We start from the raw sequence: 25,684 nt of genomic DNA, 5'->3' as shown, positions 1-25,684 counted from the left end.
GTGTAATGAAGTTGTGATTTTTCTCTCTCTGTCTCTCTCACACTCTGCTGATTCTTGCCCTTGACTTCATGCCGTTTGAATACTTTTTATAGCTTTTTTTTTTTTTTTTTTTTTTTCCATAAATGATGAACTATCTCAGCTTTTACATTATTTTGCTGGATAAAATTCATAGTTTATGCCACAGCAGAATAAAGAGACGAACAGTGCTCTCTCGGCTGCACAAAGATAATAAAAATGTTAATTAAATACAGTGATGTTAACCTAATTAGTTTCGTGATAAATTAGCACCAGATGCAACCAACTCTTGAATCATTACACAAACAGAAGTAGGCCTAGATAGTTGTCGTTCCTTTGCATGGACAAAAAGTGCTGATTTTATTTTTTTTATTGTTACTAAACTTTTAAAAATAAAATGTTTCAGAAAATAGACTGAGCAAAGTGAATGAGAACCACAATCAGGGAAATATTAAGACATTTTCTAAATTTCCATTGTTATTATCTCTTAGGCCTACACCATTTAGACCTAGAAGTACTTTCTGCCTGAATATTTCTAATCATGCTATTCATTTGTGATGAAAACTTGCTTATATAGTACAAAATTTTCTCACAATCTTTCACTGAATGAGAAAAAAGATTTGACTGAATTGATCAATGATCCAAACATATTATAAAACCTGTAGATAAAGGAGGGGCAGATACGACTAAATATCAGCAAGACATTCTTTCCCAATTACAAAATATGAGGTTTTACAAGAAGCTTCCCAATGATCTCACTAGTACTTATCAATCTGAGGTATTGTCCTTTGTAAATAATGCAAAAACACAAGGTTGGATATCCCAGTCAGAGTTTGACTTCTTGTATTGTCAACATCCAATAAGTCCTGTATTTTACACTCTTCCCAAGATTCCCAAAAGGTTAATTGATCCTCCATAATGTCCAAGTGTAGCACAGACTAACTCTCTTTTATCTCACTTATCCTAGTATTTAGATTTTTTTTTTCATTAAACCATTTGTTTACGTGTTGCCATCTTATATCAGAGATTCTACTATTTTATCAATAAAATTTCTGAGTTACATGACTTACCTGAAACTTCTTTGTTATTACCTATAGATATAGCAAGTCTACATACAGGTACTAGCATCTTACATGAGAAGGGGCTTAGTGCCCGTAGACATTACTTTGCGTAATGCGGTGATGTCATTCTACCTTCAGAATTCTTGACTGAGATGGATTTGTATATATTAAAATATAACTAAATGTTCTTAGGGTTCAGAAAATTTATTTTGTTCCACATTAATTTCACACGTGTTTGGTACAAATATGTGGCTTTGTTTCATTAATACAGTGTATACTTTTTTCTTTATTTACCCCAAGACAAGGGAAGGGAAATGTGACAACATGCCCCATAGGTGGGGCACATTGTAACATGTTGTAACATGACCATATGACAACTAAAAATGTTATCTGATTTAATTAAAAAATATACATACATGACAAACTAAAATATTTTGTCAATAAAAGACAATTATTTTTTCATATAAAATAATGGCATTTTTTAAAAAAAAATCAAATTTAAATAATTTTGTGGTTTGACAGTGAACAATAAATAGACGAGCCAGTACAAATGCTGTAAATTTCTTGAAATAATATTTTCTGAATGTTCAGGTTCTTCCTCTCAGTCTTTATTCACCTTTTTTCCATGGTTTCTCAACAGACATTCATAAAAGTTGATTATGCCAGTTGTATCATGATTGTATAGAATAGCATAGTTCTAATACGCAGTGTTACAAAGAACCCTATAAGCGCAACTGGAGTTCAAAACTGGTTAGTGTCTTCTGCTAGTTAGTGAACCGTTAAAAAACTACCCAATCTGCTAAACAACAGATTGGAGTTTAAAATAATATCAGATTTGTCTAATTTTAAATAAACACAAAAAATATAGATGAAAAATTAGCAAGAAAAGTAAGAAATTTACTTTTGTTACTATTGTTAAATAAATGTTCAGTGGTATCTTCCAAATATTTCTGAATTTTGGCGCATTTTTTTCTCTATATGGTCGATATGGCAACTAGTAAATATGCTAAGTTTCTTATTGCTAGCGTGTTTGGAAGTATTTAAACCATGCGTGTTACAACTAACCCTGCGTTAGTTTGTGCCCCGCGCTCCCCTATATATATGATTGGTCAATAGCTGTGTTTTATTTACGATAAAACACGGCTATGACCACATCACCCAACGGTTCTGTGTATCACTACACAACACCCTTAGCAACCACTCTTAGGAACGTAAACTGTATGTTCTCAATTGATATTGTTCATTGAAGCCTACTGTATTATGTAGAAGAGCAAGTTTATTACTTGCATTCAGATTTAGCATTTTCTTTCAAGTCAGTCCTATGTATCATCTTGTCCTTTTAACATTTAAGGGGTTTTCACGTGACTAACAGCGCTAGTCAAAACATTTATCAGTTGCGTCTTGTTTCGTTTCCAAAACAATTCAGTCTTATCAATATAAAATTCTTCGCTACTGACTGACACACTCATAAAGAGTGCCATCTAATGGCATGAACATGTAACTTCTGTTGCTGTTCACGGTCAGGGACTATTTTTTTCGGCGGAAGGAAGGCTTTTTTCTAAAAAAAAAGCCTTCATTTTACTTCATGAAATTTGCGTTGATACATATTTCTGGCTTTAATATTTGTATTGTGTGGTAACCATTTTATAAAAGCAATAAGGTACTCGAGGCTAATGCTGTATCGGGAATAAGTTACGACTGAAGGGCATTGTTACACATGACGCGAAGCGGAGTCTCGTATCTCTCGTATGCTTACATATATCCGCTATATTGATAAGAACTTTTTGAAGGATATTGATGTTGATTGTTGAGATGGTTACACTGGAAATCGTTCACCCACTGGTCAGGTATAATTGCTTTTCACCAGTTGCTTCAATCAATTTATTAGACAAAGACAATGATTGCTTTTTGTTTTTCTCTCTAGGTAACTGAGACCAGGACCGGACCTTTGGGTTGCAGTAACTATGACAACCTCGACTCTGTCAGCTCTGTACTGGTTCACAGCCATGAGAACAAAGTTCAGTTGCAAGGTAGGGAGAAACACAATCCCACACTTTCTCATAAAACACTTCCCCTCATCCTACTGTTAATTCTTAAGTGTTTTTCAGAGGTTGTGGTTGTCTGATGAGCCATGGTAGCAACATGATCAAAGCCGTTGTCTAATTAGCCTGCTAATTATACACAAAACTTGAATGTTGATAGTTGTCTGTGCTTGCTAATTAGATTAAAGGGTTTAGCAGCTGACTAGAATGAGACCCTTTTGACACTCAGCCTTGGAAAAGCAAAGGCATGTGTGGTCGCTCTCACACTTCTGTATTTCTCCTTCTAGGACTTCAGGCTATTCTGCCTAGTTATTTAAGTAGCAGCTTTGTTCAGGCTGCCTTAGGCTACATAGGCTGCAATGCTGAAGGCCAATTTGTGTGCAAAGACAATGACTGCTGGTGCCAATGCAGTAAGGAGTTTCCCCAGTGTAACTGCCCTGAGGCTGATATTCTCTCCCAGGAAAGCTACCTGGAGCGCATGAGGGAGGCCTGGAGGCAGGAGAACCAGGAATTTCAAGATTCAGGTGCCAAAAGATCTTTTTTTTTCTCCTTTTCTCTGTGGAGCATTTTTGTCACCTCCATACATATGCATGAGGTGCTGGTGTCCCCATTAAGTTGCGACTCTACTTAACTAGCTTTACCAGCAAGACTTCCCTCTTTGGGAACCTCACCAACAACTCATTACTGACTAATAAAATAATTCTGACTCTCTCTCTCTCAGGAATACTGTACATTGTCCAACGTATTACCTTTTACCAGTTTTGTTATTATTAACCAAAGCTATTAAACTATTAAAAATAATTAATATAATCACTACTTTAAGTTCTCAAATTACTAAAATTTAAGCTGAAATAAAAATTTGAAAGCTAAAAAAAAAAAAAAAGACAAAAGCACAACAAAATTGCAAAATATTAAACTAAAATAAAAACTGAAAAAAAGAAGCTAATTTAAAATATTAATAAATACTACAATAGTATTGTAATGTGTATATTATATGTTCTATTTTGGTTTCCTTTTTGCTCTGTTTGCTCTGTTCCTGTTTGCACTGGTTGTTAATCTGTTCCCACAACTGTTCCGTTTTATCCTTAATTACACTCCCCATGTATAGAGGGTATGCATTGATGTCACTTTCCCGCCGGAACACGCCCCTCAGCCAGACTGAGTGGCAAAAGAGCCTGCTGCATGACTGGATTTAATAGGGGGAACTGCAAAAATGTGTAAAACACGAGTAAAACAAATGATTAAACTAAAGATTTGACTCGATAGTGTTCCTGTTACAACTTACCAAAGATCCAGTAATCCATGGATATTGACATGCTGCCAGGAATCGTGCTTCCAGACATTTATATGTTCCTGACTTTGATGCCAGGGAAATATATAAAGAAAACAAAAATTTAAACATAAAACAAAATTTTGCCTGTGAACGCTTTATATAAATACAATATTGGTAGGTTTAACACCGGGTGATCACTTATACAAATGTTATATATATCATCTTGTCTTAAAACTTGTATAATCTTTGTCAGTGTTTATTTAAAAACACACATTTATGCAGAATATAAGATGATAAATATTTAATTGATGAGTTGTCTATACAATATATAACAATACAATATATAGGGTATGGTTTTACCCCCCAAAAATCAACATATTGACAAAATAACTGCAAATCCATGTTTCGCTACTGTTCAGTTGTTTGTGAATTGCAGCGATCCATTTGCTTCTCTCTTTTTTTTTTTTAGCTTTCGGCAGTTTCCTCAGATTTCTTGTCAAATTTCTTGCTGCCACTCAGTGGGCGTAACCACAGTCACTCTGGCCGTGCGTACCCTCTATTTAAGCCCTGTGTTTTGTTAAATTCTTTGTCCCATATAGTCTATTGTTGTTGTCTTTGTTTTGATCTTCTACTGTCTCCTGAGTATTCCATGTGGATTTAAATAAAGACTGTTTGTTATTAATCTCCTTCATCGTGTGCTTCACTACAGCCACCTGTGACAAGTAAATATATAATACTAAAACTGATGGCTACTTATCTTTAAAGGGCTTAAGCTTTAAAGGGTTAGTTCACACAAAAATGAAAATTCTGTCATTAATTACTCACCCTCATGTCATTCCAAACCCGTAAGACTTTTGTTCATCTTCAGAGCACAAATGAAGATCTTTTTGATGAAATCTGTGAGCTTTCTGTCCCTCCATAGACAGCTACCACTTTGGTGCTTCAAAAAAATCATAAGGAGATCGTAAAACAAATCAAAATGAATCAAGCGGTTTAGCCCAAATTTTCTGAAGAGACATGATCGCTTTATATGATCAGTTGTGGTAAACGGAAGCTCAAGAATGAGGTTCATTCTTGTGTGTTACGCAGCTTGTTTGAGCTTCCAGAAGAGGTTTGTTCTCACGCATGAAGCAGGTTCGGTTGAGCTTTTGTTTATGTTCACTGATCTATGTTTATATGTGAATAAAAGCCTAAATTAAATCTGTTCATCATTATAATGATGATGGAGTCTCTCATTATGCCTTCCACCTGGATGCAAACAGACACTATGTATTTAAAAATAATTGTTGCCATGTGTGAATTGTGTTCATGATGTCACCATATGCCATGGCAAAATATCAACATGTATCACAGAAAACAACATTTTAAATTGTGTACAGAATCAAAAATTTGTTAAAAATAATTTACAGTAACCCATGCAAATAGCAAAAAGCAGTATTATAACACAATTATGACTTTACAAAAACACATTACAAAAATAAACAAATCCAATTCTAATTGTAATTATTATCTCATCAGATGAGTTCCAGAGCTTCATGGGTAAATTACCAACACAGAGTGCTCTAAATTCATCAAGAATCCAGCAATTGTGGAGAACAGACAGTGCTCTACAGCAACGCTACAGGCAGCTAGAAAGCCGCGTTAGCCTCCTGCTCTCCAAGACCCGACGAACTGCTAACAAGCTCTTCAACCTCAGCAAGAGATGCCGCATGCAGCCCAAAATCGTGTCTCTAAGGGAGAGGTAAAATGTATTTATAGGCACACATTAAACCCTTGAATCCTAATTTTTTGTTGTATAATTATGCAAGCTATGCAAATGAAGCTACATGAAAAGCTAAAAAGTTTTAGTCTATAAGGAATTCTGAATGTTTGTGCATCATTAAACTCAGAAGAAGTTCCAGATTAATTTGGTTTTTGCTGAAATTTTATGTTTTTCTATCCCATCCCATAGGGAATCACAAATAAGATCCCTTCAATATCTCAGTTGTTTCACCCAGACAGTAATGAAATTAAAAACACAACAAATGGAAACTTTTTCTTTAAGGGATAGTTTACCCCAAAATGGGAGTGAGTAAATAAATATTTGGGATCCCTAGGCATCATATAGTTTTAAAACCAACAATGGTTTCTTTTGTCTGCTTTTATGTAATGTAAAGTAAAATCTCTTAAACTTTGAAAGTGTAACCTCTGAGCAATATAATTTACCTCTGGGATTGTGAAAACACTTCAAATTATTATTACACTATACTGGATTTTGATTTGAAAGTGCAATTGTTTAGTCAAGCCCCATCTCCAAGCGAGTGTAAAAGACTAATGACTAATCTATTGTTTAACCACCCACTACAGCCTCTGAGGCTACTGCTGCACTAATGGATTACTTTTGTCCTACCAGTGCTTTCAAAGGCAAATATTAGCAGAGCTGAAGGTTAGAAACCAATTAGTACTGTTGCTATACAAAACTGTCTATTGGCAGTCAGCGTTTGTTGCAAACCATTGCCTTATGATCTTCTGAATTATTTGCATACATTACAAGCTATAAAATCTTTTACTCACTTTGTTTTCCCTAGGCCCTTGAGCTACTGGCTACAGTTCACCCTGTCCATCCTGTACTGCAGTGAGAATAACCACCTGGGATTTTACTCAGAGGAATTACGGACTTGTGCCTGTCCGTACGAGAACCCCCCATGCCAGGGTATTGTCCCTTGTGAAGTGGGTGACGGCCACCGTTGCGCTTCTTGCTCCGTGGACAACCGCACCCGCTGCTCCAGTTGCAACCCAGGTTACGTTCTCAGTCATGGAGTTTGTAAATACGCCGTACCCAACCCCACAGACCACTACCTGGGCTTTGAGACGGACCTACAAGACCTGGAGCTACGCTACCTACTGCAACACCGAGATGGCCGCATCACTACCCATGCAATCTTCGTCAGCAACGACGTGCGCCTCAACGTTTGGTTTGACCCTTCTTGGAGAAAGAGGATGTTGCTTACACTAAAGAGCAACAAGTTCAAATCCAACCGTGTCCATATGCTCCTGGGCATCTCGCTGCAGATCTGCATGACCAAGAACTCCACCTTGGAGCCTGGGCTGTCAGTCTACGTCAACCCCTTTGGAGGTAGCCACTCAGAAAGCTGGACTATGCCCATCAATCAAAATGGCTACCCGGACTGGGAGAAAACCAAGCTGGACATTCCTTTGGATTGCTTCAATTGGACCTTGACTTTAGGCAACCGGTGGAAGAGCTTTTTTGAGACTGTTCACTTCTACCTAAGGAGCCGCATTCGGACCGAATCCTCTCAGGGGAATGATACGGTCTACTTCGAGCCTCTAGAAGCTATGGATTCCTCTCAGAACTTTGGATACATGAAGATCAACAGCATGCAGCTGTTTGGTTACAGTATGCACTTTGACCCCGAAGCTATCCAGGATCTGATCCTACAGTTGGACTATCCGTACACTCAGGGATCTCAAGACTCTGCCCTGCTGCAGCTAATGGAGATCCGATATCGGGTCAATAGACTCTCTCCTCCTGGGCCACTGCCATTAGATTTGTTCTCCTGCCTACTCCGACATAGGCTCAAACTCTCCAGCTCCGAGGTACAGAGAATACTCACCACACTGCTGACTTTTAGTGCCAAACAGCCATTCTACAAAGAGTATGAAGCTGCGAAACTTTGTAGTTAGAAAGCAATTTATTTTTGCCCTTGATGTTTTGCTTTACTTGCTGAGAAGTTAATTTAACTGTTGCTGTTTGATACGAAGTCATTACTGTTCATAGACATGGTATATATTTGATGTCTTTGGTTCAAATAGTAGTTCAGATTAAACAAAGTTTTGCACAATTTTATCAATTCTGCCATGTTTGAATTAAATAAAACATGCAAAAAAAGACATAGTTAAAAAAAATAAATTAATTAATAAAGCAATTCTAACTTTTTGTTATGTTTTTGTAGCACACTGATTGGGGTTGGCTGCATCCCAACCCTGAAACATTTTAGGAATCTGTTTAACAAAAAGTAGAAAACTTTCCATTCACTCAAGTCTAATGAATCTAATGAAACACCTCAACATCAAGGTCATATTTCACCCCAAAATGAATAATAATAATAATAATAATACAGATAATATACACTTCCATTTAACAGTTTATATTTCAAATAAATGTTGTACTTTTGAACTTAAAAGATTGAACACTGATAATAGAAAAGTTTATATATATATATATATATATATATATATATATATATATATATATATATATATATATATACATACATACAGTATCTGACAGAAGTGAGTACACCCCTCACATTTCTGTAAATATTTTATTATATCTTTTCATGTGACAACACTGAAGAAATGACACTTTGCTACAATGTAAAGTAGTAAGTGTACAGCTTTTATAAATTTGCTGTCCCGTCAAAATAACTCAACACACAGCCATTAATGTCTTAACACATTACGCTGGCCACGAAAGTGAGTGTGTGTGGCCACCATTATTTTCCAGCGCTGCCTTAACCCTCTTGGCATGGAGTTCACCAGAGCTTCACAGGTTGCCACTGGAGTCCACTTCCACTCCTCCATGACGACATCACGGAGCTGGTGGATGTTAGAGACCTTGCTCCCCACCTTCCGTTTGAGGATGCCCCACAGATGCTCAGTAGGGTTTAGGTCTGGAGACATGCTTGGTCAGTCCATCACCTTTACCCTCAGCTGCTTTAACAAGGCAGTGGTCGTTTTGGAGGTGTGTTTGGGGTCGTTATCATGTTGGAATACTGCCCTGCGGCCCAGTCTCTGAAGGGAGGGGATCATGCTCTGTTCATTCATGGTTCCCTCATAAACTTTAACTCCCCAGTGCCGGCAGCACTCATGCAGCCCCAGACATGACACTCCCACCACCATGCTTGACTGTAGGCAAGACACGCTTGTTTTTGTACTCCTCATCTGGTTGCCGCCACACACACTTGATACCATCTGAGCCAAATAAGTTTATCTTGGTCTAATCAGACCACAGGACATGGTTCCAGTAATCCATGTCCTTAGTCTGCTTGTCTTCAGCAAACTGTTTGCAACTATTTGATTATTTATTTACTAAATTGTGAGAAAATTGCAATTTTAACCAAGGCTCCGGGACGTGTGAGGAGTCGCCTCTCAATTGTGTTTTTATTTCTGGTTTTATTTTGTAAAAACCATGGAAACACCAAAGACGCTTTAATAAATTACATGTTTTAATAGACAAGGGAACAACTGTTTTGATATATTTATAGACAGAAAACTAATTATTGTTATATAGCTCAACATGTTTACTCTTATTTTTTAAATCTAATTTTCTTGATTTTTTGCGAGCACCATGCTTTACCATGCCTCAGAGAAAAACACTATTTTGTAAAGTAGCTAAAATAGCATAATAAGATGCTGCTTTATTTATAGTAACAGTAATGCAGCATTTTCTCCATCATACAATACGTTTTAAAATTAATTGCATGCCATTTATCAACACAAGCCATCCAGCATTGAATATGATATTCTAAAATCGATCTAGCTTACTTCTGTGTGCAACAGTGTCTCACAGCAGCCGCTGAGCGAACACACATAGTAACTTTATAACATAATTTTCAACACACTCAAATGTATCTAATATGATAAACAGAGCTGTGTTACCTCATACTCATGACTATGGCATAATAAAAGTTCCGCTGCTCGCGGCATGTGTTGCGCAATCGCTCCAGCAGCCTCGTTCAGCTCCCACAACACTTGGTCCTGCACTGCTTCATACTACAGTAACATTAATAATCGCATCCATGAACATGATTTCTTCCCGAGTCCTATTTCAATTCCTTTCCACCAGCCGTTGAGGTAAAGACCACATGTCCCAAGATTCCGCGCTCAAACTTGGCATCATCTACACCTTTGTTTTGAATAGGCCTCTAGCGATCTCTAGCGGACAGGAAATATTACATAATGCACCTTTAAGTGTTATCTGACATAATTAAAATTATTTTTTTCTGACACAGTTCAACGCGGAGATCTTGTCAATTTTTTTTTTTTTTATATATATATATATATATATATATATATATATATATATATATATATCAATGTCACTTTTTTTTATATATTTTTTAAACTAAAGTGAATAAATTGTAATGAATGAAATGTTCAAGGTGTCTAAATTAATTTTGGCTTGACTGATATATATATATATAGTAACAAAGTTCGTAAATATGGGAAGAAGGAGGCGGGAACCGGCGAACGTTCAAACAAAGTTTAATTCCAAAATAAACAAAGAACAAAACGAAAGTAATGCCCTCGCGGACGTCTGCCGGCCACACAAACATAACAAAACATAAAATAAATTCCAGGCCTGGTGCTCTCTCGTCCTTCACGGTAGTCGCTCTTCCTTTTATGCTTCCGGAGCTCTCGCCCGCCCTGGTCGCCACATACCCCCATCGGCCCTCGCAGGCCGGGGGGTACTCCCGAGACTGCGCTGTACTCCCCCCCCGGGGCCTGTCTCGGCGGCCGCAGCACCTGGGGGTAAGGACAGACGAGAGAAAGGAGACGGAAGCAAGGGGAGCGACAGGACGAGAGAGGGGAGAGAGGAAAAAGAAAGAGGGAAAAAATTCTGGGTCCGGTTCCCAGACACACTGCCGCTCGGTCCTCAGCCTGCCGAGAGGCTTTTCCTCGCGGTGCCACATGCGATGGCACTGGACGCTTGGTGGACGGCCCGATCCTCGACCGCTTCCTGGCGGCCTGCGATGGCTCCTCCGGCTGAGGGCAGCCGGCATCGAGTCCCCCGTCCCCTGCTCCTCCCCTTCATGGCGGACGGCAGCAGGCTCCGGCCCACGGCGGACGGCGGCGACTCCTCCGCTCCCTCCTGACCTGGACGGCAGCCACCCCACCTCGTCCCAGGACCACGGCATCCGGGTCTCCGTCCCACCTTTCACTATGCTCCAGCACCACCGCCTCGGGCAGCCTCTCGCGGTCTTCACTCCCGCGCTGCCCGAACTCCGCAGCACCACGATCCCCCTCAGCAGCGAGGGCTCTCCGACAGCATGTCCCTCCTTCCTCCCGGGTTTCGGCACCAATGTAACGAAGTTCGTAAATATGGGAAGAAGGAGGCGGGAACCGGCGAACGTTCAAACAAAGTTTAATTCCAAAATAAACAAAGAACAAAACAAAAGTAATGCCGGCAGACCCTCGCGGACGTCTGCTGGCCACACAAACATAACATGCTCTCTCGTCCTTCACGGTAGTCGCTCCTCCTTTTATGCTCCTGGAGCTCCTCCGTGAGGGACTCAAGGCCGCTGCGCCTCCCAGGTGAAGCTCATTAACACTCGCGCCACCAGCTTTGCGCCGTTCCCTCACGGCTCTCGCCCGCCCTGGTCGCCACATATATATATATATATATATATATATATATATATACAAATGAATGCAGGGAATGCATTTTAAATCCAGGCCTGTAAATTTTAAAACAGAATACTGAAGTACACCATTAAAATTTAAAATGTAAAGTACACCATTAAAATGGCACTGACAGCAGAGGTGCTGCTATTCCTTTAAATATGTCACTCCAGTTGAAATCCAGATCTATTGCATAAAGACATCAGGTGAAGCAAACAAACTAGTAATGGCTTCAGGTGTACACAGGATATTCAAATGAATTCAAACATTTGAATGCTGAAATACATAAATATGTATTGATCTGTCAATGGAGAGAACTTGTCTTAAAGACATTCAATTTCTTCACATTCCTGAGATTTATTTTAAAACGTGTGTCAAAATCAGATTTGTGTTCTGAAACATCAATCACATGGTCATTAATAAACATTATTTCCTTCCTGATTCACATGATATATTCCAACTCATCCTTCAACGTTCCATCACACCTTAGCATGTGAAGAGGCTCTTAACAACCCCTAAAGTCAGACGGCATATGGTTTCCTCTTACTTTCTTTGTGGCAAATTTAGTGCCCTAAATGCACGGTCCTCAAGAGACGAGCGCTGGCACTTATCAGCAGGCGAATAACGATGAGGAGAGTGACCTCCCTCAATCCTCCACTCCGTCATCGCTCCCGGTGTGATGGATGAGCACTGAGGAGATGGAGACACACAGAGCTCGAAAGGCTGGCACCCTGGACAGAGCCCATTATCAGACATCCTTCTCCACAGCTGCAGGAGTCTGTTCAAAGCGCGTGAGCTATTTGCCTCGGTTGCTGGGGTTCAGATGAATTTGTTTTTGGATCTGCGAAACCATCTGCTGCTCCAGAGTGTTGAGTCGTGATTGACAGCAGCATTGTGAAGTAAATTTCCCCATGTTTCTATCTCGCAGACAAGCGTGACTCGCGAGGTGTTGCCACATGAGGTGACCAGATTTCCAGTGTGTCAGTGTTCACTATGGATACACGCAAAAATCCAACCAGAGTGATGGCATGTTAATATGTAGCAAGAAAACAAAAGTGCAGTGGGTCACAGGTCTGATCCTATAGAGTCACAGACAACAGCGGAGAAACAACACTGAATGCAAATATTAAAATGCAAAGTATTTTTTTGTTGATGTCAAATGCCATGCATCCACTCAAATTTTGCTGCACATTCATATCATTCGTGCGAAGCTATAGTCAGTTCGACAGATGTCAACATGTACAGGTGGTGTGACATGCCCTTATCATCAGAAACCATTATTTAAAGGGATAGTTCACCCACATTTTTACCCTCTTGTAATTCCAAGCTAAGCCTATGACTTACTTTCTTCTGCTGAACAAAAAAAGATATGTTGAAGAATGTTCATAACTAAACAATTACGGTTCCCATTGACTTCCATACAGTGGAAGTTCAGAAAATGAAAGTGATATGTTTTGTGCTGCAAATTATTGGATTTTTTAATTATTTACAAGGATCAATGATGTAATGCTCATATATCAATTTATTCAAAAATGCATAAATACAATTTATACAATGAGCAGGTTTTTTATTTATAGATTTAAATTCATTTTCATGCTTTTTTTTCAGGGGCATGAAGTCAGAAATGTCAGGGTTATATATCTGCCCTAATATAAAGTAAGGAAAAGGGCTTATCAAACTTTGAAATGCTCTGAGGAGAAAAAGTAGTTTCTAGAAACTGCATTACTGCATATTAAAGGTGCAATAGGACATTTTTGGAGAGGCTAGCAATAGTGAGATAACTTTGAAATCATAACATCCCACTGCTGCAGATTCATTTCGGTGTTGATACTGTTGACATAAAAACGCATCTGACTGATGAAATGAACATTTATCTATTTTCTAAATGCATGTCATAGATATTATCGTAAACGATTCAAAGTACAAATCAAAGGCTCAGTGGAGGTGTAGCATTACAGTGTATTCAGATTAAACCTGCTTGAAATATATCAAAACATGCAAACCTTTTCTGACGCCATCTCTTCTCATCTCAGGGATAAAGAAATGCTCATATATTTTGTACAGGAGTGAAAATTTCTACTTTTCAGACAATGAAAAGAAAATACAGAGTGAAAAGACTGCAAGTCACTGAGATTAAGTGGACCACTAAACTGACAGTTCTGAAATTCACTATGACAGTATAAATATTGATAGACACAGGTTCTGCTGAATAACAACACCAGCAAAACCCCAGCATAATAAGATGGAGACTATGGGGACTCCAAAACTAATGACAAAAATACTAAGAAAATAAGCAAGTACCAATAGTTATAAAGATAAAAGACTTCAAAACAGACCTAATATTATGCTAATATCACAACGTAATTAAATATGCAGAGTGATAAGAGAGAAAATCTCAGACTATATTTGCAGAGTGACAAGCAATAATCCCATTCAGGGCCCACAGATCTGTACTCATGTTAATGACAAATGACACTGTTGTTGATTAATTTAAGTCAGAAACATTATCCACCTAACTACATCTGCATAAAGACAAGATTAAAAAGAAAAAGAAATTATATTGCATAAATATGTGTATGGTCATTGTACTTTTTTTGCCCCTTTACTCTCAGTTTAGAATTCTTATTTTTATTTTTATTGTTTTGTAGTACTACAATGTTAAAATGCATAAAAAAGTTAAAATTAGTTTTATTTTATGTATTTATTTATTTATAGGTAATGACTCTGATTTCTCTAAATTATGATAATGAGAATGTGATTGCATAAAGTCAATGAAAACAAAAATACACTTAATTTTCATTAAGCAAAATATAATGTCTTATTCTTTTGATCTTGGGGTGAAATATGAGCCTGACATTATCTTCAAAGATTTTGTGAGCTTCACTCTAACACAGTTTGCATTTAAATGTAGTCTATCTCTCGTATTATCTCTATAGGCAGGTAAAGTACAAAGACTCATCTATAAAATAAGGAATGCCACAATTATGTGACATTTATATGTATTTATACTGTTTTTGATAAGATTTGAAATATCTGAAGACCTGAATCTCAGCCCTTAACATATGTCCATCATAAAAGGTTTCATTAAAAAAAAAAAAAAAAAAAAACAGATTGGGGATGAAGGACCAAAAAAATATAAAATGTAAAAAGACCAAAAACAACCTTCCACATTGTTTTTAGGCATCGAAAGATGCATCACCGCTTGCTTTTACATGGAGGGGCTGAAACAATAAATCTATTCAGTGGGCTTTCTCCCTGTGGTTGGGGGTTTCTGTGCTGCCCTGGGGGCAGGAGGTATGGGCTGGTGTTAATGAACAGTTGAGCTGTAAAAGAGCTAAAAGCCTGAATGATCAATACAAAGGAAATGTGCAAAAAAACAGAAAAAAAAAAAATGTCTAATCTGTTTTTTCACTGAGTCATTCTGACCTGTCCTCGAATAACACCATTGCACAGGAATGTCAGTGATGCCCTGCAATTGTCACACAAATGGAGAAAAGAAAATGTAAGAAACAGCAGACATACACAAACACACACACGTTTGCAGCAGACGGGCAGTGATACCTGGGGTGTTTTGGTAGCTTAGTAGCTTTAGTAGCTGTAAATTACATATTCAGTGAGTTCTGGCACATTAATTGAACACAATGCAAAACATCATGGCCAAGACTTGGAGTCCTTGAAGTGAAATAGACGAGTACTATTGTATGGTTTGAAAGAACATTCCACAGGCATTGTATGATAGTGAAGTAGTGTCAGGTGAGGTGTGCTCACCTTAGATGCTGAAGAAATAAGGAATTACTCATCTTCAACAACCTTGAAGAGGCAAACCCTGAATGATTTTGATGAAACACATTAGCAGGAACTTTAGCCTTTAATTGTAAAATGACTGTAACGAAGCACACAATGCATAACAATATAACAAAAACAGTCTTAAATAAATCCAATCCAAACAGGAAACACAGATTACCATGAAACGGCATAAAACAAAATAACCACATAAACCAACAACGGCACTGAACAAAGAACTGACAGAATTTAGGATTCTACCACCCTCCCTCCTTTCCCGCTTGATGAAGGGAGGAGCCATGGCGGAGCCCTGATGGAGAGGCTAGACAAAGATGACTGACAGAGGCAGAGCCGAAGAGATGATGAGACCAAGTGACATCGATGGACCTGGAGGCTGAGGTGAAACCACAGTGATGAACATCTGAGATGGAGCCAGGGTGCCAAAGGACTGAGGCGAAGCTGGTGGGACTGAGGACCAAGACGGAGCCAAAGGCATAAAGGGATGAAGCGCAACTGAAGTCTTGAAAGTCCGTGGCACAGGCATAGCGACAACTGACCAAGGCAGAACCAGAGGGACGAGGAAGCCTGGTGAAGCCATAAGGACGATGGCCCCAGGTGGAGCTGAGGGAACAAGGAGCCAAGGTGGAGCCGACTGGTCGACAAGCTGATCACTGGGTTATATGGCTGGAAACGGAGCCAGGGGATCCCCTTGTGGAGCTGGAGACCAGAAGATCTGAGGAAGATCCATGCAGCAGAGTGGAGTCAACAGAGGGGGAGCTGAGGGACTGAAGGGAGGCAGTGGAGGCAGGACTGAAGGACTGGCTGTCTTTGGTAAAGGAGGTGGGAGAGGGAGGCTATGTGGGACCATTGGAGATGTAGGGGACTTGGAGCTGTGTAGGACCAGAGGAGACGCAGGAGACTAGACAGGACTAGTAGAGAAAACAGTAACCTTTCAATGATGTGAACTCTGTTGAACTTGCAATTATGTAAGAAGCACAGCTCACACAGAAGTCACTTTCAAACCAAGCAGCTTTCTGTTGGTCAGCACGGCGAATCCACATGACCAACTTGAACATAGGTGAAATCTGCGTGGTGAACTTTTTCATCCACATACGATACTCCTGAACTTGTGGGTTTAATTAAAATTACGTAATTGGCACACATGCAAAACTCCAGAATGCACGAATTTCTTTTGAAATGACTGAATTTCACCAGCGACAATCAAAAGCGACAAACCAACAACGGTAATGTCATTTTTTTTTTTTCTTGTTCATTGAACTGTAATTAAAAGCAGTATCACACTCTCAAAATCGTATAGGAAATTTTTTCAGGAGGGGTTCTCTCAATCTCAATTTCTAGAATTAAGGTTATTTCAAGCACCTAACAAAGGTTTTTAAGGTCATAAGAAACTTTAATCAAAGTGTTTCCAGACAGATTTTCAGGTTGCAATGACTACCTGTCATAGTCAACTTGAAAATCCATCTGCTTCTTTACCATGTATGCATGTATGAGGGTACAAACATACTCAAGATAATTCAGTCCAGCATGAGTCCAGTCCATCCTCATCTCCTTTCTTTCTTCTTTAGAGCAATACAATACTGAAAGTAATGACAAAAACTGAGCAAAAGATGTTATTTACGCATTACTCACACCAACAGAGCATTATGCAAATGCACGCTCACGCCCCATCAAACAGCATACTATTAGAACCTCCACTAGAGGAATTATGCAGCTTCCTCTGACTAGTGCAGTTATTATAATCAACACTAACACTGAATACAACAAAATATAAAAGAAAAAATTGACAGTGGAATAAAAAATAAGCATTGCTTTTAAGCAGTGGTTTAAAACCAAGAAGAGACTATTTAATAATTGTATTAAAGATAATTTGAAAGGACTAAAACAGTAGCAGGGTGTTATATGCAATATCTACTCAGGGTAGAGTAAAAAAGTAGGGGATTCAAATGCTTACCAGCTGTAGCCTCAGGGAATTTTAGTTTATGAAAAACTCATTAAAAAATAACAACAGGCAAACACCACTAGATAAATCAGACATCCACACAACTGCACCTAAAGGATACAAGAGGGGATGGATTTGCAATTAAGGGACATGTAAAAAAAAAAATGTCCACGTTAGCATCTGTGCAGTCCACCGAGACACTGGAAGCCATAGCTTTCAAAACCTGGTGATAAATAATCACACAATTTACTGCACCATAGCGGATCGCACAGTGGAAACAAACAATGCAACAAGGTGAGGGATTGGGGGTTATTCAAGTGGAGAGACAGGAACATATTTTCTTTCATCATATGCAACGCTTTGTCTCAAAATTTGACATACCATTGTTGGATGTATTATTTCCATATTATCTACAAATGAAAGTAGTTTAAATTCTACAACTTATCCCTAAACGGTGATAATTAATGTCAAGTACAAAGTGCTCTTGTTACAACCTACCCCATTACCAGGTGGGTTGTAACAGACTGTATCACTAGAAAACATTTTTGTACAATAAGTAATCAAATTCACTATAAAATTATTATTAATTAAATTAATTATTAAATGATATATATTTCTATTTATTGAAAATTATAAAATTTAATAAATACAATTTAATTAATAATAATAATAATAATAAAACCTTATACACTGTTTCAGTTCATATTATTACAACCTTCCCTATCTGGTCAGCCATGATGATATTTGTAGTCTGCCATTAAAAGCTTCTATATTATTTAACAGATGAATAGAGAAAACCTGCTGCTTCAGACAATATTAGTTTTTATTCTCTTATATTTACACTGGTATTTCAGCCTAATATTACCAACAAGAAGCAACATGTTTGAAGCCAATGGTTTTAATGTTACGTCCCCATATGCAAAACCGTTCAAACATGAATCCATCATAAAAGTGTCTGAAACGTCTCGGTTACAAAGGTAACCCTCGTTCCCTGAAGGAGGGAACGGAGACGTACGTCGGACAGACCGACGAATAGGAATCTCGCCAGAGAAGCCAATCTACTTCGAGTGTAACTAAACGAGCCAATGCACATTGGCATGCAATCATCTGCATCAGCTGCTCACCTCGCAGCGCGGGTATATAATGAGCAGCAGGTGCGTTGCATCTTCAGGTTTTCACTGAGGAGCCGAACCAAGCAGGCAGCAGCACAGCAGGACAACAACTGTGGCGACGGGACGTACGTCTCCGTTCCCTCCTTCAGGGAACGAGGGTTACCTTTGTAACCAAGACGTTCCCATTCAGTCGGTCACGTTCGACGTACGTCAGACAGACCGACGAATAGGAATCCCTACCAAAGCGCCACAGGAGCTGCCCTCCTCCAGCGCTCTGTTGTAAGCCACCTGAACCCCCTTGCCTGCGGACGGTGGGACAGGGCTAACACACAGAGAGGGTCGATCACTGTTGTTCCACAACCCATTCAGTGAGACTATTGGATAACGCTGGGAAAGCGTAACCTTCGTTTGAAGGAACGCTGCGGAAGCCACATCCTTCCCCGAAGGAGTTATGTGGAGAAGTACATATGGACTAACCCTGTAGGGCTGTGCTACATATGGAAGAACTGGGGTGACTCCAACTCGATAGAGATGGGTTCTCCCAGAGGGAAAGACACGGGCTTCGTTTAAGAGCAGCCGTGGAAAAAGCCATATGGGATCCCCGTAGGGTCACACATATGGAACCCAGCCTAAATCCGGTTCTCAAGGATACAACGGAGTATAGGCCTGGCGCCAGACGCTCCGCCACGTCGGCTGCCGAAGGGTAACCGGAGGACTCAACAGGGTCTGCCCGTAGGGACTCTCTGGAGAATAGAACGCGCATGTAGCGCAGCAAGCCGACACTAAGCCGGGGCCTCTCCGTGCCTCTGACCTGAGGCGAGAACACGGGAGGAGACCGGCTCGACACGAAGGCTATAGTATCTAGCGAACGTGTTAGGTGTCGCCCAGCCCGCAGCTCTATAAATGTCTGTTAGCGAGGCCCAGCGCCCAGGAGGATGCCACACCTCTCGTGGAGTGAGCATGCAACATGAGCGGGCAGGGCACGCCCTGAGCTTGGTAAGCCAGGGCGATGGCATCCACTATCCAGTGGGCCATCCTCTGCTTGGAGACAGCCTTTCCCTTCTGCTGGCCTCCGTAACAGACAAAGAGCTGGTCTGAGGTCCTGAAGCTTCGAGTTCTGTCTATGTACAGTCGCAAGGCGCGAACTGGACAGAGCAAAGTCAGGGCTGGGTCTGCCTCCTCCGAGGGCAGCGCTTGCAGGCTCACTACCTGGTCCCTGAAGGGAGTGGTAGGAACCTTGGGCACATAGCCAGGCCGGGGTCTTAGTACCACATGGCTATCACCCGGCCCGAACTCTAGGCACGATTCGTCGACCGAAAATGACTGCAGGTCCCCTACCCTCTTGACGGAGGCCAATGCCACCAGCAGCAAAGTCTTCATAGACAGAATCTTTAAGTCTGCTGACAGCAAAGGCTCAAAGGGAGCAATCTGAAGTGCTCTGAGCACCAGAGTAAGGTCCCAAGAGGGTATGGAGGGGGGACGAGGAGGATTTAACCGTCTCGCCCCCCTAAGGAACCTGACGACCAGGTCGTGCTGACCAACAGATTTGCCATCTATGTGGTCGTGGTAAGCGGAGATAGCAGCAGAATGGACTTTGAGGGTGGAGGGGGACAGCCTACGCTCCAACCCCTGCTGCAAGAAGGAAAGCACGACACCGATCGAGCATCTTCGGGGGTCTTCCCGGCGAGAAGAGCACCACTCGGCGAACAGGTTCCACTTCGAGGCGTAAGCACGTCTCGTAGACAGTGCGCGAGCCGAAGTGATGGTGTTAAGTACCTCGGGGGGTAAGTCACCTAGAACCTCCGCGTCCCGTCCAGGGACCAGACATGGAGTTTCCAGAGGTCTGGACGCGGGTGCCAAAGAGTGCCCCGTCTCTGAGAAAGAAGGTTGTTCCTCAGAGGAATGGGCCAGGGAGGGGCTGCCGCGAGGAGTGAGAGTTCTGGGAACCAGGTCCGGTTGGGCCAGTAAGGCGCAATCAGCCAGACCTGCTCCTCGTCCTCCCTGACTTTGCACAGAGTCTGTGCAAGTAGGCTCACTGGGGGAAACGCATATTTGCGCAGGCCCCGGGGCCAGCTGTGTGCCAGTGCATCTGTCCCGAGTGTTCCCCCGGTCAGAGAGTAAAACAACTGGCAGTGGGAGGTTTCTGGTGAGGCAAACAGGTCTACCTGAGCCTCTCCGAACTCTCTCCAGATCAGCTGAACCACCTGGGGGTGGAGTCGCCATTCTCCTGGCAGCGCAGCTCGTGATAGCTCGTCGGCCACACGGTTGAGCACACCGGGGACATGAATGGCGCGAAGCGACCTCAGAAACTTCCGACTCCACAGGAGGAGATGGCGGGCGAGTTGCGACATGCGACGGGAGCGTAGACCACCTTGATGGTTGATGTACGCAACGGTCGCAGTGATGTCCGTACGGACCAGTACATGCTTGCCCCGTAGCAGGCCTTTGAGGCGGCTCAGAGCAAGGCGTACTGCCAGCAACTCGAGGCAGTTGATGTGCCAATGCAGATGGGGTCCCGTCCAAACCCCTGACACTGCATGCCCGTTGTACGTGGCACCCCAGCCGGTGGCAGAAGCATCTGTGAACACCACAGCATGCCGGGACACCTGTTCTAAGGGCACTCCTGCCCGAAGAAACAAGGGGTCCGACCACGGACTGAAGGTTCGGCGGCACTCCTGAGTGATTGACACCCGGAACGTGCCGCGCTGCCACGCCCATCTCGGGACTCGGCCGTGAAGCCAGTGCTGAAGCGGTCTCATATGAAGCAGACCGAGCGGTGTTACAGCCGCAGCAGCCGCCATATGCCCCAGGAGCCTCTGAAAGAACTTCAGTGGGACCGCTGTCCTGCCGTTGAACGTATTCAGGCAGTTCAACACTGACCGAGCACGTTCCTCTGTGAGGCGTGCTATCTGCTCGAGCGAATCCAACTCCATACCGAGAAAAGAGATCCTCTGCACCGGGGCGAGTTTGCTCTTTTCCCAGTTGACCTGAAGCCCCAACTGGCTGAGGTGTCTGAGCACCAAATCCCTGTGTTCGCACAACTGATCCCGGGACTGTGCTAAAATGAGCCAGTCGTCGAGATAGTTGAGAATGCGAACACCCTGTTCTCTCATGGGAACAAGGGCTCCCTCCACAACCTTCGTGAAGACGCGGGGAGACAGGGCCAGCCCGAAGGGTAGGACTCTGTACTGATATGCCCGACCTTCGAACGCGAACCACAGGAAAGGCCTGTGTCGCGGAAGGATCGAGACATGAAAGTACGCGTCCTTCAGGTCGATCGCTGCAAACCAATCCCGGGGACGGACGCATTCGAAAATGCGTTTCTGCGTGAGCATCTTGAACGGTAGCTTGTGAAGGCTCCGATTCAAGACGCGCAGATCCAGGATCGGTCGTAACCCGCCGCTTTTCTTGGGTACAATGAAGTAGGGACTGTAGAACCCTGACATTATATCGGCTGGAGGGACCGGCTCTATCGCATCCTTCGCCAGTAGGACTGCGATCTCCGCACGCAAGACAGGGGCATCGACATCTTTCACTACAGTGAAGTGGACACCCCTGAACCTGGGGGGACGCCGGGCGAACTGAATCGCATAGCCGAGCCTGATGGTCCGAATGAGCCAGCGGGACGGACTGGTGAGCGCTAACCAGGCCCCCAGAGACCGTACCAGCGGGACCAGAGGAACCACAGGCGCACCCGCAGCGGGGCAGCGAGGTGGAACGCAGGGACGCGGCCCGGGGGGCTCTCTCTGCGAGGCGGCCCGACGCGGCGTCACAGTGTGCTGTGCAACACTTACCTGCTTCCACGGGTGGACAGAGGGAGCAGTCGAGGCTTTGACTGCCTGCTGCTCGCTGCTGTCCGCTGGCGAGAGAAGAGGGGGATGAGAGTGGTGAGGTTCTTGCCCTCCCACTGCTCTCCGAGCCCTCTTCGGACCCGGAGATAGAGGAAACTGCTCTTTTATTGAGAATTTGGGTACCGCTGGCTGTTGGGCCAGCGGCAGAACAAAAACAGAAGGAAACAAAAGATTCTCCACCCGGCCCTCCTCCGGGGGAAGGAGCGGTGCGGTCACCACCTCCTGTAGAGCAGTCCTCTCCATCTCCGGGTCGCCCGTCCTAGGGCCGCTTGGACTTGGCCTTGCCACCCTTCTTCTTGGGGGGTGGCGGGACGGGCTGGGCGCCCCGACCGCGACCGGCTCCACGGCGCCGCTTAGCCGGAGGCTGCTGCTGCTGGGGCGCGGGAGCGGGGGCGGCCGCAGGGGGGCGCCCTCGGCGACGAGCAGTCTGAGGTGCTGCGGGCGGTGGTGGAGCAGCAGCTGACCGCCTCGGCAGGATATGACTGATGGCCTCAGACTGCTTCTGTACAGTCGAGAACTGTTGGGCAAAGTTCTCGACCGCGTCGCCGAAGAGGCCGGTCTGGGACACGGGGGAATTAAGAAACCTGACCTTGTCGGTATCCCTCATGTCCGCGAGACACAGCCAGAGATGGCGCTCCTGGACCACAAGTGTGGACATCGCACGACCCACTGACCGCGCCGTAACCTTCGTCGCACAAAGCGCGAGGTCTGTCGCGGCACGAAGTTCCTGAAGAACTTGTGGGTCATGACCACCCTCGTGCAGATCCCTCAGTGCCTTGGCCTGATGGACCTGCAACAACGCCATAGCGTGTAGGGCAGAGGCAGCTTCCCCACAGGCCTGGTAAGCCTTGCCGGTAAGATCCGACGAGTGCTTACAGGCCCGGGAAGGGAGAGACAGCTCCCCCCGCCAGGTGGAGTTAGGGCACAGTTGCATAGCAACGGCCCGTTCCACAGGGGGTATGCGCATATAACCCTTCGCTGCCCCGCCGTCAAGGGTGGTGAGGGAGGAGGACCCACCGACACGGTTTCGGGCAGTAAAAGGTGCCGTCCACGTGCCAGTGAGCTCTTCATGCACCTCCGGGAAGAAAGGCACTGGGGTGGGGGGCTGAGAACCAGCCCTTGCCACCCCGAGATACCAATCGTCCAACCTCGAGGGTTCGGGACACGGTGGAGGATTCCACACGAGCCCGACCCTGTTGGCGGCCCGGGAAAGCATAGCCATCATTTCCGGGTCTGAATCGGGCACAGTTGTCACTCCCGAGGGAGACAGCTGCGCCGAATCGTCATCCGCGGAAGTATCAGGTTCACCCTCCGATGCAGTGATCGACATCCGGTCATCCTGGGGAGCTCCGAAGGATACGGATGGTACACACCTCTGGGGTGGTCCACCGCGCTCCCCCGGCAGCTCTACTGGCTGCGGAGTGCAGGAGGGATGAGGGTTCCTAGGGGGTTGGTTCCCCGAAGGAAGCGCGCTCACCGTGATCCTCAGGTCACCAGTGCCGCTGCCCGAAGCAACCCTCTGAGGAGGATTGGAATGAGGCAACGGCACCGGGACTCCGCCCCTTTGCAGGAACTGGAGTCTAGACCGCAACTCCGCGACGGTCATCATCCCACAATGGGTACATGACTCGTCCACAAACGCCGCCTCAGCGTGCCTTAAGCCCAAGCACGCGATACAGCGTTGGTGACCATCCCGGGGCGCCAGGTAACGACCGCATCCAGCAGCACACAAGTAGAACGACATCTTTAAAAAGACGCGAACTACTCGTGTAAGCTCTTTCAAGGACTGACTCTTTTAGGTGCTGAAGCACGCAGGGGAATAGCCGCTGCAGCACAGACAGGGAATGTGCAGCCTGTCGTGTGCACTCTCTTTGCAGACGCTGCTCTTACCAGCTGTGAGAACAGCTTTTTAGCGCTCTTAAAGCGCACCGTCACCAGCCGTGAAAACGGCCTTCACGCTGATACACAGCTTAATTTGCTCAAATAAAAAAGGCAAAACACAAAGCAAAGAAGAAAAAATCGGCCCCGCTGCTGTGCTGTTCCTCCTGCACCGGACGAGAAGAGCAGTCAGAGAGAGAGCTGGCTCGTTGAAGCCCGTTCTTCAAACACTCGATCGTAGAAACCACCGTGTTTGCAGTAGTTCGGCTCCGAAGCGAAAAGCTGAAGATGCAACGCACCTGCTGCTCATTATATACCCGCGCTGCGAGGTGAGCAGCTGATGCAGATGATTGCATGCCAATGTGCATTGGCTTGTTTAGTTACACTCGAAGTAGATTGGCTTCTCTGGCGAGATTCCTATTCGTCGGTCTGTCCGACGTACGTCGAACGTGACCGACTGAATGGGAACCTAGTGTCTGTTTTGCTCTCTTGCTGCTTGAAAGCTGTGTCTGACTGAAGGGCCGGAGAGGCCAGACCAGAGATTGTATATTATAGGGAGATGAGAGGGTCTGTATCTCTTACCATTGGAGAAAGCGTAACAGCTAACTTAATCACATGATGGCAGTGACATCAGTGCCCGCCGTTCAAAACTCCTTCCCTGCGTACCGCCACAGCCAGAGGCTTAGCATTAGCCATTACGCTTTTTTGGCTAAAGGTTGCAGGCTTGCCTTCCAGTGGCTTTTACACAACATCTATTGTTCTATCTGTTAAACAGTAATGTGGCACATTTGCTGTTGGTAATGCCGTAAATGAGTCCTACCTGTCGCAACATTCCCTAGTCTGCCTTCTCTTAAAAAAATACGCTTTTATCAGGCTAAAATCTATATATAGTTCCCAACGAATGTATCGTTTAGTGTGAAACATGCTGAAGATTAGCAAACAGGCTGTCGTTTAATTCAATGATTAGCTATTTCCCTACAAAAGCTGTTTAATCAGCATAGTAAAGCCTCTCATCCATTGACATCCAATCAAAAAACAGCCTCTGGTCTCCTTCCCTGCGTAACGCCAGAGGCGGAGCGTAAGCATTAGCCATTATGCTTTTTTGGCTAAAGGTTGCAGGCTTGCCTTCCAGTGGCTTTGGCCAGACCAGCCACAGTTCATCTGTAAGGGCACCAAAATATTCATCCAAACATAGACCTCTATATACACTGAATTAATAATAAATTATAAGTGTGTTCAGCATTCTGCAACAAATATTTTTAAGATTTTCTTAATGACTTATTTTAAGTCGTAAAGTGAGCAGGA

General features: G+C 43.5%; 1 protein-coding gene across 1 annotated transcript in view; it reads left to right on the top strand.

Moving 5' to 3' along the window:
• The window catches only part of brinp3b (bone morphogenetic protein/retinoic acid inducible neural-specific 3b), a 38,448-nt gene extending 30,373 nt beyond the window's left edge, over nt 1-8,075 (top strand). The window contains exons 4-7 of the mRNA XM_067363359.1: nt 3,001-3,106; nt 3,406-3,642; nt 5,910-6,132; nt 6,959-8,075. Coding sequence (XP_067219460.1) covers nt 3,001-3,106; nt 3,406-3,642; nt 5,910-6,132; nt 6,959-8,075 — 1,683 coding nt within the window. The remainder of the gene's footprint in view (nt 1-3,000; nt 3,107-3,405; nt 3,643-5,909; nt 6,133-6,958) is intronic.
• The last annotated feature ends 17,609 nt before the right edge of the window (nt 8,076-25,684 follow it).

The sequence above is a fragment of the Chanodichthys erythropterus genome, chromosome 16, assembly GCF_024489055.1.
Source record: "Chanodichthys erythropterus isolate Z2021 chromosome 16, ASM2448905v1, whole genome shotgun sequence".
NCBI classification, from domain to species: Eukaryota; Metazoa; Chordata; class Actinopteri; order Cypriniformes; family Xenocyprididae; genus Chanodichthys; species Chanodichthys erythropterus.
The sequence above is the reverse complement of the archived record's forward strand: the minus strand, read 5'-3'. Positions and strand labels throughout refer to the sequence as shown.